This window comes from Colias eurytheme, chromosome 21 (assembly GCF_061535395.1).
Source record: "Colias eurytheme isolate Ceu_HAF_F1 chromosome 21, ilColEury1 Martin Lab GWU primary, whole genome shotgun sequence".
NCBI lineage: Eukaryota > Metazoa > Arthropoda > Insecta > Lepidoptera > Pieridae > Colias > Colias eurytheme.
Window position 1 is genome coordinate 2810007 of NC_143000.1, and position 16284 is coordinate 2826290.

General features: G+C 32.1%; 1 protein-coding gene across 4 annotated transcripts; it reads right to left on the reverse strand.

Moving 5' to 3' along the window:
* Positions 1-245: 245 nt before the first annotated feature.
* On the reverse strand, positions 246-15502 carry LOC149898977 (fructose-bisphosphate aldolase-like). 4 transcript variants are annotated; one of them, XM_090114090.1, is made up of 10 exons: positions 15384-15502; positions 12314-12430; positions 11241-11332; positions 8192-8366; positions 6878-7081; positions 6382-6497; positions 6032-6131; positions 5371-5570; positions 4186-4260; positions 246-955 (listed from the first exon to the last, which is right to left on the reverse strand). In XM_090114090.1, the coding sequence occupies exons 2-10, from the start codon at positions 12423-12425 to the stop codon at positions 860-862; spliced, it is 1170 nt and encodes a 389-aa protein (XP_089970216.1). In that variant the 5' UTR covers positions 12426-12430; positions 15384-15502; the 3' UTR covers positions 246-859. The 4 variants fall into 4 exon arrangements, with proteins under 4 accessions (XP_089970216.1, XP_089970213.1, XP_089970212.1 ...); XM_090114087.1 differs by lacking the exon at positions 4186-4260; XM_090114086.1 differs by lacking the exon at positions 246-955 and having other exon boundaries at positions 3385-4260.
* Between the last annotated feature and the right edge of the window lie 782 nt (positions 15503-16284).

Sequence of the window (16284 nt, forward strand, 5' to 3'; positions counted from 1 at the left end):
GCTACGTGTTATAAGCACTCAAATCCTTATACAAAGTACCTAACTAATAGCACTGAAATATTTCTGACTGAACTAAAAGTTTTAATTACATGGAAACTAAACCATTTCTTTGTCACAAAGAAAAATCGTAGCCAATTCACTTTCTGTGATAAGTAGAGATTCTTATAGACTAGTATAGGAATAATACGAACTAAGAACCTTAAGATGGATGGGAAGTATATTTGGGTGAAATAAAAAACTACAAATGATCGAACATTACACTTTACTCTTAATTATCAAAATACCTTTAAAACTAAAATAATATAGTAAATATTTAAATAATTTATACAAATAACCAAGTGTAAACTGTATCGATGATATAAAACTATTTTTGTATATTTTTATCAATGTATTAAAAAATTACATTTGCCTATGACTCTTAAATAATTGTGTACATAATTTAATATAGATAATAATGCATTCGAATAATCACAAAATACGAAAGCATCTAATATGACGCCTAATCTCAATCTAATACATAATGAATTCAAATATCTAATTTACACAGCAACAACAACGATACGCGCTTGGTGATTAAAATTTATGGTTACAATTTCGAATTACACTAAAGCGTCACATAGCAAAGTTTTGGCGCGAAACATCTACACAATGTCACTGTCAGTTCTGACACTGACAGTTCAACTAATGTCATAAATAGTGTTGCCATTTAAAAATCGAATGTATTATGCGTTGACATTGCTATGCAATACGCTGACGATATCAGGCTTGCATGAATTCGTGGAGCCTTGTGCTTTGGAATCATTCCTACCACAATGATGGCATCGTCAGCTGTAATCGATTATGTACTACACTACTACGTTTAGTACGCGTGGTTAGCTACGAAAAGACCAGCCTCAGCTCCCACACCTGTTACGGAGCCGGCGACGTATTTGCCCTGCGATGCTTGACCGTTGGCCTGGAAAAAATAGAAATTTAAATAAATATAGGCATGTTAACTTCAACAATTCAATATAGAACATGAGGCAAAAACTAGAAGACCTAATAAGTATAAGCATAAGTTTTATAGAGATTAAACTTTTGCGATAACACTCTATCATATACTTAGAAGGTGTATCTTGTAATGCTTTTGATATACATATTTAACCTATTGTTAAAATACTAATGTCAAACACTCGCTGGCTGAGAGGCCATTAATCATCGGTGTGCTAGACACGACCACTATCGATAACCGCTTATGGATTCCCAGAAGATTGAAGAATAGAGTGCGTTGGGGCGCTCCCTTTTACTTTCTCGTGATAAGAACATAAATACGAAGGTAGTGCGTCTCTTTGCCTGTCATTATAAATGCGATAGAGCGCAACTGACGATTACGAGCATATATTATTTGCCCCATGGACAGCGAGTATTAGTATAATAATAAAATCTGCGATATTTGTATTAAAATTATTTTATATACATAACCATTAAGGAAAAACATAATCAGTTATGTGAATCAATCAAACTACGTCAAAAGTTAATAGAATAACTTAAACGCCTACCCAATATTTAAAGGCAAATCACCTGAACTAATCAATTCTCCTGTTGTTATCAGTTATGTCTCAGTAAGATATTTTTAATATTTCATAAGTACAGTCACGAGCAATAATATATAACTAGGGGGCGATTAGCAAAAATATATGTCACAAACAACACATAACAAGTTGAATAATATCTGTCTGCCCGTATGTACAGCAAAAATATCTGACTTTAGTAGACAGCATATTAAAGTGGCATCAAGATTATGTGATGAAAATGTACAACAAATATTAATTGTAATAACCTCTCAAAGCATAAATATATTATGACGTCACCTAGGAGGCAATAATATCTGTATTTTGTGACAGTTATTTTGTATTCAAGTTTGAATAAAAATGAATATTTTTGAAGTGAAAACTTCTTTAGCGGCGTTGAGCACTTTTTCTGTAATGGGTATAAAATCTTAAACTCGCGTCAGGACACGTGACCTGATCGAAAAAGCGTAAGACATATACCATTCCAAAATATCAAACATGCTCAACGTTAATAATCAAGTTTTCACTTCTGCCGGCACTCCCGGAGTGCAACCCGTCTTTTTTTTGGGTCAACAGTATGTTAATAGGGTCATTAAATACTAAACTACTATACCTTTTTGTTAAACTTGTATACTATTAGGTTTGAAATAAATGTAGCTTTTCTAGTAATTTATTACTCTGACCTAATCTTTATACATCATACTTCACGTTTTGCTCTTAAACTATAACAGGAGTAGAAAAAATAATTGTTTTTGATGAAAGATGATTCGCTTTTTTTTAGTAGGTATATTATAATTGTCTTACATTGGAAAAAAAAGTCAATACTAATTTTGAGGTTAAAACTCATGATACAAGATAAACGATTTGTCTTGACGTTTTTATTTATATATCTTATTTTTAATTTGCAATAATAGCTTTAGCGAGTGCATGTCTATAGCTGTGGCTTTAGGTATAAAAAAATATACTGCTGTCATCACCCTATTTATTAATATGAACCGAGTACGTAGACTGCCCTCCCTATTTGGATTTTAGTTATTTATCCACCACACTTGTAAAGTGCGGGTTGGCAGTTTCTTAACTTCATTTAACATTTTGATAGAAACCTGTCTTTAAAACTATATATGTTTTAGTTTGAGTTGGACTAACTGCTTTCCTCAGAATAATAATTAATTTGCAAAAATCATTGACGTATTGGGAGTCTAGTTGTATATTGTATGTCAATAATTTTTTTATATGAAATATAGGAATATTTTTCGAAATAGGGGACTGTAGTAGAGCCATTTTAATAGGCAACATTTGACAGTTCAACAAAATTCAAGAACGTAACCTAGTAGCGACATTTGCCTAACTTTTTTCAATTACGACTACATATTTATAATAATAATGACCGATACAAGTAATTTTAAGATTTCATTTTACTGATAAACCATTCTAAACATAATAAACAATTTCTGAATTGAAGAACTGACGTCACTACAATTTTGTGTCAATAAACCTTTTTTCTTTTTAAATACCAGAGACGTTACTCTAAAAATCGAAATCTGACATCTAGAAACGAATGCATTGATTACTTGTGAATAAAAATCATCATAAATTAATAAATTCGATTGACAAATGTTTCAAATCCGTATCGATTAATTCACTTTAATCGATATTTTTAGCAGGTTACCTCTCTTCGAAGATAAAATTGATAGACGTCAAATGTTGCCTATTAAAAGGGCTCGACAATAATTTACATGAATTATATCAACTGATACGAAATAATAGGATATATAATAATATATGTACATCTACATGACACTTCTAGCATACAAGAATGGCAAAAAAACAACAGTATAATATAATTCTTTATTAATATACAGCAAGCGGTACATAAATGGTTAGTGCAACGTAACTACGTCTAGGGTAGTACTTTAGCAGGCAAACTATATGTTATTATGCTTTATGTTCTACAAGGCTACATATTATGAATGACCATAGATTCAAAATTTTGAATGAAACTTCTTTAGGCACGTTCAGAGTAAAATTTAAATAAATAAATAAAATAAAATTTCAAGGTCACTTCATGACAATACCGTTACATCATGAAGTAGGCACCGATATCTCTTTTGAGATCTTTGAATCTTGAGAAAGAAGTTTCACTTCTGACACGTGTGCTCGGCACACACGCACTTTTTTTAAATAAAGTTTTTTTATTAAAGTAAATAGATGGATGAAAAGTGCTTTAATTGTGAATCTATGGTTAAAATTAGGAATGTGCGAAGTTGTATAATTGGAGATGAAACATTTATGTTTTACTTACTATTTAAAGGGTTTTTATTTCATTTATTATATGTATTCATAGATAAATTAATATTTCATTTACCAAATCACTCTATTCAATAATTTTAATGACTAAATATTGATTATTTTTATTCTTATATGGCAATGTAACTTAGTAAATATAAAATCATGATAAAAAACAAAAACAGAATAAAGAATCAAACAAGAAAATCATACAACAAGTTGTACATGTATAAAATTTCAAAAGAACATAACATCATCATAAACTTAAGTCTTTAATCGAATAATAGATATGTTTAATCGATATAAAAATCGATTAGAAGCGCAAAACTTAATAAGCGTGCGATTTAACAAAGTTCGATTTCGATGCGGCCAAGGAAGGAATCGAACCGGCTACATATTTTCCTCTGACTGCTAATCCATTGGCCTGTTGAATATGGCAACATTTTTTGAGTTGATTTTTTTTTGTTGGCAACACAGACGATTTGAAGTCCGGCAGAAGATGTCGGTGCAAGGAGGGATGGGCGTGAGAAAAAAATGTTAATTATTAATAAACACATACAAGCATAGACAACACAATGAGTTGTTAAATATGTATGTTACTAAATAAATACTAGGCTTATCTAGTAATTTTTTTGTTGTATCTTTAAGTCTTAAGTTTAAATTTTAAACATCTTTGCGCTATTGGTTTAAATTTTTTAAATTGTTGTTTAAACTCATACCAAGTCCTTTTTTTATCCACGTCATTTTTTTATCAGTTTAATAATAAAAGAAAGTCACACTTTTTTTTTAATAAAAAAGTGTGAGTACAATTAAATTACTGGATATTTGGATAAGCCTTTTGCTGTAAAATTAATTATCTAAATCTAGTAGAAGCATGCAACATTCTAACAACACAAAACATAGAAGCATACAAATATACAAAAATAATTAGAAAAAATTCGATACGAAGATCTGAACTTCAAAATTCTTAATTTGAAATTTTGAAACTACTAAGTAATAATTTATTTACAGGACCACTTACTGTCAGTCAGTCAATCACCACATATGTCATAGGTGACATGAAGTTCAGTCGACAGTCAGTTAGTAACCAGAGTTAGTAGTAAGTCAGTCCACAATTCACCACATTTTTAGAGACTGCTCGTGGACGTTCCTCATTTAACAAGTACCGAGTGGGCTCAGTCGTAAGTCAGTAATTTTCCGTCAGTCAGTAAGTCTACATACCTTAGCACGCTTCATCAGCTCCTGCTGTCCAGCGACAACGTTCCTGAAGGTTAGTGCCCATGATCGTTCCTCATTTTAAAGGCACCGTGTGGGTTCAGTCGTAAGTCAGTCATTCTCAGTCAGTCAGTAAGTCCACATACCTTAGCACGCTTCATCAGCTCCTGCTGTTTTCCAGCCCAGGCCCTCAACACTGAAGCTTGTAACGCACGCCCGTAGCTGAAGGTCAGTGCCCATGGTCGTTCTTCATTTTACAAGTTCCATATGGGTTCAATCGTAAGTCAGTCATTTTGCGTCAGTCAGTAAGTCTACATACCTTAGCACGCTTCATCAGCTCCTGCTGTCCAGCGACAACGTTCTCCGGTTTGCCAGCCCAGGCCCTCAGGACCGAAGCTTGTAACGCACGACCGTAGCTGAAGGTCAGGGCCCATGGTCGCTTGAGGTCCACAGTGTTAATGGCGTTCAGGTTCACTGACGCTTCTTCTTCGGATTGACCACCGGAGAGGAAGGTTACTCCTGGAATACATGCAGTCCTGGTGTTAGATGAGGTACTTAATAAAGTTTCATTGTGAGTAATTTTACATGTGATTTTTACGAATTTGTATAGTGTAAAAAATATTAATAAAGTATTCTTGTATGTCATTTTTGCCTATTTGAGTTTTGTTTCGTATGATTTTAACTTTTGGTAATGCTTGTCTGATATCAAAGTAACAAGATTTGAGTGCTGTAATTTGTTACTGAATAGAGCATTTTATAAAATAGTCAACAATGAGAAATGTATATTAAAATTCAAAATGTATTCACTGTACTAAAAATTGATATTTAATTTTAATTAAATTAAATTAATCAAATAAATGCAATAATATTTTTTTTAATTTACTCATAAATAATTTTAATTTACATACAAATTATATACTTACATTAATCAAGTCATCATAAATTTTAAAATACCAGGGTCACATAAAAGCAAGGCTTACCGGGAACAGCCGCGGGCACGGTCCTGAGCAGAGCGGTGACGGTGGCACGGCCAATGTCCATGGGGGTGTACTGCTTCTTGCAGCTCTGGCCGGCTGTTACCTGAAGAAGATAATAAAATATATTAAAATAAATAGGTTTATCGTTGCAATCCCAAATAATGTTGTTAGTTAGTAACAAAAAATGATTTTAAGGCAACATATTGTTTGTAAATTCGGCATCAAAAACTTTATTACTAGATGACATATTATCAAAATGTTGAGGCAAATAGGCAATATAAGTAAAGGCAAATGTATTTTGTGCAACCTATATTTATAAAATTATAAGCTATAAGAAAAAGAATGAATCATACCATGTTGGGTTTGAGAAGGGTACCCTCGAGGTACACGTGGTGGTCGCTGAGCGCCTTGTACACGGCGGCCAACACCTGCTCGGTCACCTTCTGTGCGCGGTCCAAGTCATGTTCGCCTGGTAACAATTGTTTTATATATTTATTTAAAAAAAGGCTTAATAAGTTTCCATGTCAGAACTATTTGAAGAAATAAATGAAAATTAAGTCGTTAATTTAGTAGATATTCAAATTGTGGAATTTTGAAGTCTAGGTAATATCTTTAAAAAAATACTGCATGATACACATTGCACTTTAAATGCTTGAATTAATGTGTTACGTATAAGTACATACATAATAAAATAATAATATGTACTACGGGAAATAAATACATGTGCATTTATATGTGAGCGTGTGTGTGAGCGCCGCGCATGCATGTGAGCGTGTGCGTACGTGTTTCTGTGTTCTTGTGTGTGTATGTACGTATGCGCGCATGTATGTGTGTACGCGTGTAGCTCACCATCGGGCAGCACTTCGGGCTCCACGATGGGCACGATGCGCTGGCTCTGGCAGATGGACGCGTAGCGCGCGAGCACGTTCGCGTTCTCCATGATCGCCTGGTACGAGGGCGTGTTGCGCCCGATCTTGAGCACGCAACGCCACTTGGCGAAGTGGCAGCCGTCCTTCTTGTACTGGGCGCAGCGTTGGGCGAGGTCGTCGAGACCTGGAATATAGACCACATTTAGTAGTAATAAAAAATTCGTAACATAATAGTTTTTTGTTGATTATTCGGACAGTGAAACAGACTTTAATTCTCCTTATGTTTGGTGCAAATAAATGTTTTTTATCTTAAAAATGTGTTTTATTTACATATGTATTTTTAATTATATCATACATTATTATGTATTTGTAAATAGTTGCAATGTAATGCAATACTTTAATAGAACACATGCACGATGTGAAATGCTAATTTTATCAACATCGATGCTCTTATACTCGAGTAAAGATCACATGTTCTAATAGTATTAATCTTTGCCCCATTATTATAATATAAGTGCAAATCTAATCATAATATTCCAACTATAGGATATACAAGTCAAATAGACGTAATGTTCTTGAGAAAAATATACAAAAATAATCAAAATTTCAAGTGTTTACACCGCCATTATCAAATTCAAGATCAAGCGACGAGCCCCTAAAGATAAATATAGTTCTGATAACACATGTTGTTCGTTCGTTTGACCTTTATTACAAAACAGTGAACTTTAGTCAATGTATCGGCTACTGATTATGAAATGTATGCTATTGTAATATGTGGAATATTTTATGGAAAGTCATGTTATTAAAAGCCATTTCAAGTTGTATGATGCATCATGCAATATACAAACTATGCAATATAAACTAGGTTCAGTCGTTTTTCTTTGAGTTAAACTGGATATCGAGTGAGGAAATTAGAAAGTCGATGTAAATTAGTAGCAATAGATATAAGTACCTACACATACTGAGTTGATTAATGCCTCAGCCCGGAATCACAGACACAATAGAAAATCTATTGTGTCGTGGCCCGATCGGGCTGCTCGGTGGTCAAGGGTTTAAAAATAGTTTTCAATAGTTAAAATTTAAATGGATTTAAAAGGACATTCCCTATTTTAGCTCCTTTTTCCAACTCTTAAAACATCGCCATGTGACCCTTAAACGAATTATACTTTAAAACGCTTTCCTATATGGACAAAAAAAGCAAAACAATGTTGAAAATTTTAGGTTACCTATTCGTTTTTAAATTAAAGTCCATAACCTATGCCTTTATGCAAATATAACCTATGCATTTTCTTACCCTGAGTGGTGCATTCGTCCTCCGATCCGAAGAGTGGTACAACACCCTTGTCGACCTTGATTCCGGGGATGATACCGCGCTTCTCCAGAAGCTGGACCAGGGGTGTACCATCATCAGCCTTCTGGTAAAGTGTCTCGTGGAAGAGGATCACACCAGAGATGTTCTCGGAGAGGGCCTGGAAGAAGGCACTTTTAAGTTCTCAGTATCGTCAAAAATTTGTAGTATTTTAGAGAAGTTTTACGTACTTCTGGAGAAGCAAAAAGGGGCTAACTTTAGTATAGAGTTAAGTTATAATAAATATTTATCATAACTTAATTTTGCTTCAAAATAACTACTTAATACTTCGATAACCTGTTTTTTTTTTATATAGCCGAATACATTGTGTATTTGTTAAGAACGTTTTGGTCCTTCGAACTCATATTATGCAATTAAAGAAAAAGTTAGTAGTTATGCTCATAAATTCTAATACTTTTTATCGGTATCTTAACTACATCTAGGATACTTATTTAGATTTTATTTATCAAGAATCTACTTTTAAAAATTGTATGATTGTTTGAAAAAAGTTCTCAAAATGGATTGATGGAGAAATTTTGCATGGTTTTGTCTTATTTTCTTTAACTACATATTACGCGTTGTCATTTCTACTCTTATCTAGAAGTAACGAATGACATTGAGGACGGTCGAACCAATTGAAATAGCAAGTGGGGCGTTACATCAATTATTTTAATATAGATTTGACTGGGAAAGAATTTCAATCATTCTCACTTGGAGCTGAATTGGTGTAAGACTAAAATATATAGTTCAGTCAAGTAATATTAATAACTACTTATATGGAATACCGAAAACGTATATTTATAATTATGGATTAAAAGGATGATGTAAATACATACTTACCTACTTAAATAAATTTATCAAAATAAAATCGTAAGAAATGATATAGGTAACTGTATTTTTTTTAATATCCTAATTTTTGTACCTAATGTTGTGAGTTGTGACTCATGTTCGACCATCCTATTACAAATTTAGATACATGGACATTGGTCACAGATAAAAAGTGATGCAAATCAATGATTTATTTACGTGTTATTTATCTTCGATATAATCTGTAATATGTAGGTATATTTTGTAGCTCAGACATTAGGCCGAGTCATGATGAGTGTGCAAAAAATTGTTTACATGACACACCCTCATAAAAATTAGTAGGTTATAAGTAATAGTACATAAATTTAAATCACTACCTACGGTATTATATTTAAAGTAAAATATCATAATGAGATATATTACAAACGAGATTATATCATTTATCGCTGTATAAACAATGCAATATGCATTGAATACCTACATCAACAATACAAAATATCATTTAAATCGTTGCATAGTTGGCGAAATGAACCAATTAAACCTATTCATGTTAAATGTTTTAGCAATAATGTCAGGAAAAACTAACATTGTGAATACATAAAATATATCGTAACGAGCAAATATTATCCTGAATACCTAGACGATGGAAAGATGATTTTAATGAATATTTTTGTAAATAATACAGCTTATAAACAAAGACCGGTTTGTCGTGTCTATAATATTAAATCGCAAATAAGTTCGTGATCCTAACTATCACTATAGTCCGGGATACATCGCCCATTTTTGCAAGTGATTACTATCAAGCTAATTTTTCGTGAGTAGCTTTATTTTGATGAGATGCCCAATAATTTCATGTACGAAACTCTCGATTGTGGTAGCTTACAGAGGTAACAAGGATGAAAATTTTTGATTTGACGGTTCTCAAATATTTACTACGCAATTTGTAGGACAATATGTCTGTTGAATTATATAAGTATTAAATAAGTGAAAATAAAAAAATCAGCTGGTTAGTAATCATTTATGATGACTTCGTTATCGATACACATTGGAAAGGGGGACTCTTTGATCAAACCATAGATTTTGTAGGACAAATATTTTTTCTAATAATTTAGATAATTATCTTGAGATTGAACAAAAAAAAACATTCAGTTAGTAATTAATATTTGAGAACCATCAAATCAAAATATTTTATCCTTGTTTCCTCTGGTAGCTACCACAATCGAGAGTTTTGAACATGAAATTATTGGGCATCTCATCAAAATAAAGCTACTCACGAAAAATTAGCTTGATAGTAATCACTTGCAAAAATGGGCGATGTATCCCGGACTACTATAGAAATGTATTATTTCATCTCATTTCTAATTGGATAGAGATCGCGAAACAAACACACAGACAGCTTTAAAACCGCACAAAATTAAATAGACAGACCTTCACATCTGCAATAGTTTCATTGATAAATATTACTATTAATAAAACACAATGCGCAGTAATTAAAAATATCACTACGTTACAGGTAAAATTATTTGGCAATAATTACAGACGCCACACACGTCATCTGAACAGCGAAAACTTACACATGTCTTGTTGTAGTGCCAATAAACCAATAGATTTACATAATATTATTATAGCATATCCTTAATTAGTAGGTTCCTGATTGGAATTAGTGAAATGGAAGCACTTATTATTAAATTAAAAAAAAAACTGGACGAAACAAAAAAGGTCATTAATATCAAGGACAAGTAACTGATCAGCCTATTATATCCTATTGCGGTTAAGATTTTGTAGGTTAAGCAGAAATCTGAGGAATATTTTTCATAACTTTGTCATTTTAAAAGTCACGAATCAGATTTCATTCTCAAGATGTATTAAAAGTTAAAGATATAGAACGCGTACTCGTTCCAGAACGGCAATACCAAATTCAGGTAACTGCCCGAATCGAAAGTGAATTCGCTTTAAGATTAAAATTTAAATGTTTTATGAGTAATAATATTTTACCAGTCTCCTAACTGTACACTTTTTTACCTCTCCCCTATGTGATACATGTTAATATCAGTTCATTTTAGACCTTGTTTTCAACAGTTTCTTAAGTATTTTTTTTCCTTTCCCGTCCCCTATATGTATAAGGTTCATACATACATAAATAATTTTTGTAGTCTTTCTCACAAAAAAAGCAAAAAACAAAACTCACTGGGTCCGAGCTGAACAGCAGCTGACGGTACTTGCGGCGGTTCTCTTCTGTGTTCTCGACACCGATGTCTTGGAGACGCTTGCCCATGGTACCTGGGATAAAAGATAATATACTAAATGTATGTTAGGCAGTATTTAAGATTACAAACATAAAAATTGATTAAAAATTTGATAATCTTTTTTATGATTTTCTTTTTAATAGGTACCGGACCTGATCATTTTAACATTAAAAGTAAACATTATAACATGTCAAATGGGTTCACATGCAGTCAAAACGTCATTATATTTAATTTATTAAAATATATATAACATTTGAATAAAAAATTACTGAAAAATGTATGAAAGTTTAAGATACAAAATTGAAGTTTAACATACAAATTGTTGTCGCATTTCTTTGATGTAAAACATAATAAATGTGAGTGCTACTCAAGATAAATACAATAAACTGACTGATAACAGTTTCCAAAGTAATAAAATAGAATTTATCAGTATAAAGTTAATGATACAAAGATATTCTCTTCTTTTCATATAAATTATAAACTCTATAAAAATGTAAGACCATAGATATTTTTATTAGAATTAATAATTCAAAGGTACGTTTAAAAGGATAACATAACATATATCTATTGATTGATTCTCTATGGCCTATGCAATATTATTAATTAAAATTATTAAGCTATTGCATAGCTTCTATCGCAGGCCTTGAGCACGGGGACCGAATCGAGAAATTCCGTAACGAAAAAACCTCACGCTCCCCACTCCGACGGACACGGAGGTGTGGCTTGAAGGCATGCTATGCAATAGCTTTACCGCGGCAGTCCCCGAGTGCCACACGTCTTTTTTACATGGGTATGTACTACGTTTTTTAATGAAACAGATGCACCAAATTATACAAACAGGAATATCAAAATTAGGAACAAAAAATGAATCTGAAAAGAAACTATTATCATCAATTTATTTAATTCAATCTTCTGTTATGCATGTCCAAAGAATTATTTCTTTCACTTAATACCTATTCCTCACATAAGTGCAATATATAACTTAGATCTAAGCATATAACTTAACCCAACTTACCGGTGGACTCATCAGCAGCGAGGATACCCTTGCCAGGTGCGACGATGGCCTGGGCGATCTTCTTGAGCTCCTCCTGGATCTCAGGGGTGGGGTATTGGAAGTAGGTGCTCATGGTTGCTGTAACAAACAACAATTATGAAATTAAAATAACTACTCATCATAACAAAATAAACCTATAGAGGATTTCATCGCTTAATACATTCATTATAAACCTTGTGTAATAATGTCCTATAATATTTATAATATTTATAATTTATAATTATAAACCACTCTATAAACAAAAAAAATTAACAGGCTGAATTGAGAACCTTCTCCTTTTTTGAAGTCGGTTAAAAATAAGGTACTTATAAGTTAAATGTACAATTAATAACAAAGAGAAAAAATACACAATGCTATTGCAGTAACAATATGAAAAAGATTGAAAAAGTCTTGAAAGAAATTATTAATTAATATAGGTAATATAAAATATCAATAGTATAGTCGGTTTAAAATAAAATATGTTATTATAATAAGAAGCAATATTATATCCACAATATAAGCATGACTTGCCTGATTTTAAAATGGTAAAAGTGACTTAAATCTCTTCAACACAACCGCTCAAGCCAAAAGCAGGCAAAACAATGAGTGTTTTTTGCTCATATCATCATGATATCTCAAATATTGTTTTTCACAACTTTATCAAATGTTAATAACAATCTATTTTTGTGATTTAATGACTTTGACATCACAGAAGGTGTGTTTCATCATTAACATAATGAATGATAAAATATTCAGTTTTGACACACCTCCAGTATTATTTGATAAACAGGCTTTAGACTGGACTTTGGAACTTCAAATTTATTTTAAATTCCTTGATAATTATTATTTTCATATATCAAATAAACAATATTATAAAGCTGAAGAGTTTGTTTGAACGCGCTAATCTCGAGAACTACTGGTCCGATTTGAAAAATTATTTTGGTGTTAAATAGCCCATTTATCGAGGAAGGAAATGTTATTGTCAACAGTAGGTAATGAATGTGGTTATATAGACTAGGTATAGATTTTCTATTTTATTTTATGTATTATTGGTGTAATAACACACTCCAGATGAATCAAGAAGTAGTTAAAACTATTGTATCTACATATTCTTAAAGATATTTATGTAACACAGTGAATCCCAGTAAAATCTAGAGTCACATTTTCTTTGATTTGGTCTCTTAAATTATTTAACTACTCCATTCTTCGATCAATCGTTTTTTTTAATTATCAAAGACTCTTCATTAGTTTTTCATGTTGAGAGAGTACCTATAAACTTCAAACAATGTAAATAGTTTTCTTATTTAGAGAATTAGGTAGCTGAATGAATCGGATATTAGATCGAAGAAGGTCAAACACCGCCCTATTCATGATATCCTACCTTTGGTACCGAAACCTGGCATCCATCCTGATTCGGGTGGACCCTTCTTTCCTTTACCCTTTTTGGGAGCCATTTATTTAACTTATAAAAAATAAATTTATCTAAAAATAATAAAAGGAAAGATACTCGACATTGCTTTAAAAACTCACCAAATATAAATCAGCTTGATTAGATTGTCAAATTAGATGACTGATTTTTATTTTTAAAATTCGAAATGATTGTTTTGAAATTGAAACTTTTTTTTGCTTTTCTGACACTGACGTTTAGGCGTAAAATTAATGACAAAATCTTGACAAAATATATTTTTATGGTGTAGTGATGTGGTACAATATTAAATCGATATATCGATATTTTATTTTTATTTTATTATCCATTGTATCACTTAATCTCCTGGAGTATAAAATAGTAGATTAAAATTGCAATAAAGAGAGCTTAATTACCATTATTTTTTATATTACTATTAAATTTCATACATGGTACAGGAGAAAAATCAAATGATTAAAGAGTACTATTGTAATGCCAGGGTGACCGTGACCTTCAGGGGTCACAGAAAGTAAAACATTATCAACATTAGGATACAAATCGCAAACGTCATACAAATACTTTCATTAAAAATACTTGGAACGGTACCAAGATATATAGTATGCATACTTAAATTAAGGGTTTATATTGCAAGTTATCATTTAGAGGTTAGCTAAAATTATGAAATTAATGAAAAGGCTTATTTAAGCACATAATATAAAATAAAAAAGAAAAAAAAAATAGTAAACATGTATTCACATTTCACACCTTCATCAGAAATTATTTTTAATCAATAGATTCTATGTGTAGGTTTACATTCTAGGTCCAATAGGTACTCCATTAAATTAAATAAAACCGGCCAAGTGCGAGTCGGGCTCGCGCACAAAGGGTTCCGTAGCAGCAAATATAATAAATTACAGTTAAATCAACCTATCTCAAAAACTATAAGAGATACTTTGATCAAACCAAAAATCGTTGAAAGAGTTAATTAGCATGCATCACCTCTATTTTTTTTAGAATTTTATACCCCGTAGTTATAAAAATAGAGGGGGGGGGACATACTTTTTACGACTTTGAGAGCTGATATCTCAAAAACCGTTCACTTTAAGAAAAATGTTTTTTAGAAAACTTTATATCATTTTAAAAGACCTTTCCATTGATACCCCACACGGGTATGTACATCGAAAAAAAAAATTTCATCCCTCAGTTACATGTATGGGGGGCCCCACCCCCAATTCTTTTTTTTACTATTTAGTGTCATATTTTTGTAGCGGTTCATACAACACATATTCCCATCAAATTTCATCACTGTAGTACTTATAGTTTCCGAGTAAATCGGCTGTGACAGACGGACAGACGGACAGACGGACAGACGGACATGACGAAACTATAAGGGTTCCGTTTTTGCCATTTTGGCTACGGAACCCTAAAAATACTATGCTATATATTTTATACACTCCTTAATAATTATAATGCACTAGTTAAATAAATTACATACATAAATTATTAATAATTTTTATATTACATCACTATTTGTCAACTTACAATATAATCGTATACCTATACTTTAATATTTTAATAATCTCTGATAAATTACACATCAGTGGCAAATAAGACTATTTTTGTTAATAATTTTGAAAACATACTCACATTTTTTGATTTAATTTCCTCGACTCTAGATTTAATACACTGTTCAAGCGCTGCTGCTCAACTGTCAAAATCGCGACTTGAGGATAGGACACGAAGAAAGGTCATTTGAAGGTCTGTTAAATAAAGTACCGTAAGCTATGACACATTCATTGATATGTTTCAGCGCCATCTTTATGTTTACAAGCAGATTAAGATATGACTGATAAATTGTTTGTAGTACGGAATTATCGTAGTACTAGACGTTTTTCATAGATGGCGTGAATATAATTTTTATGTTCGCTATAATTTGACGTTTTATAATATAGTAGACCGGGAGATACTGACACAAAATTTCGAGTCATTTGTAACAGGATGGCGGTTCTACAGGGTTCTTAGTACGCAATGACAAAAAGAAAAATGATGGTGTGAACGCTGGTACCGGCGGCTTAGTCGCGTGGGCGTTAGTCGAACTCATCGGAAAATAGCGAAAGTCAAACGATTTGTAACAGTATGGCACTTATTTTTCCTGTAAGTTTGAGGATCAACGAATATAAATACAAAATTTCAAAGATCTAGGTGTTGGAAATCTTCACTTATATAAATTAATAATAAATTTATTTTTCAAGTATGACAGCACTTTTTCCCCCTACTAGAAGTATGGCAAATATAATAATGGTCACATTTTATCAAATACTCTCCAAAAAGCCAAATGTAATACTGGTACAAAAAGATAGGCGAAATAAAAAAAATTTGCAGATTTTCGGCGGTATGGCGACCATTTGGAATCGTCCGAAAAGTATGGCATGGCGATTTTCGTAAATGGCTGCACGACGATGGTTACCTGTGCAAAAGTTAGCTTGGTACAAATGGTTGAATAATTGTTTTTTTTAAATCAACACATTCGCGTCGGTATGGCGGGCTG

Bases quoted from the DNA above. Each gene is read 5' to 3' on its own strand.
- LOC149898977 (XM_090114090.1), bottom strand. From the start codon at position 12,425: ATGAGCACCTACTTCCAATACCCCACCCCTGAGATCCAGGAGGAGCTC. The intron at 11,333-12,313 runs GTAAGTTGGGTT...CTTTTATCCCAG, and splicing joins CGCTGCTGATGAGTCCACCG to GTACCATGGGCAAGCGTCTC. The intron at 7,082-8,191 runs GTAAGAAAATGC...TCTATATTCCAG, and splicing joins GGACGAATGCACCACTCAGG to GTCTCGACGACCTCGCCCAA.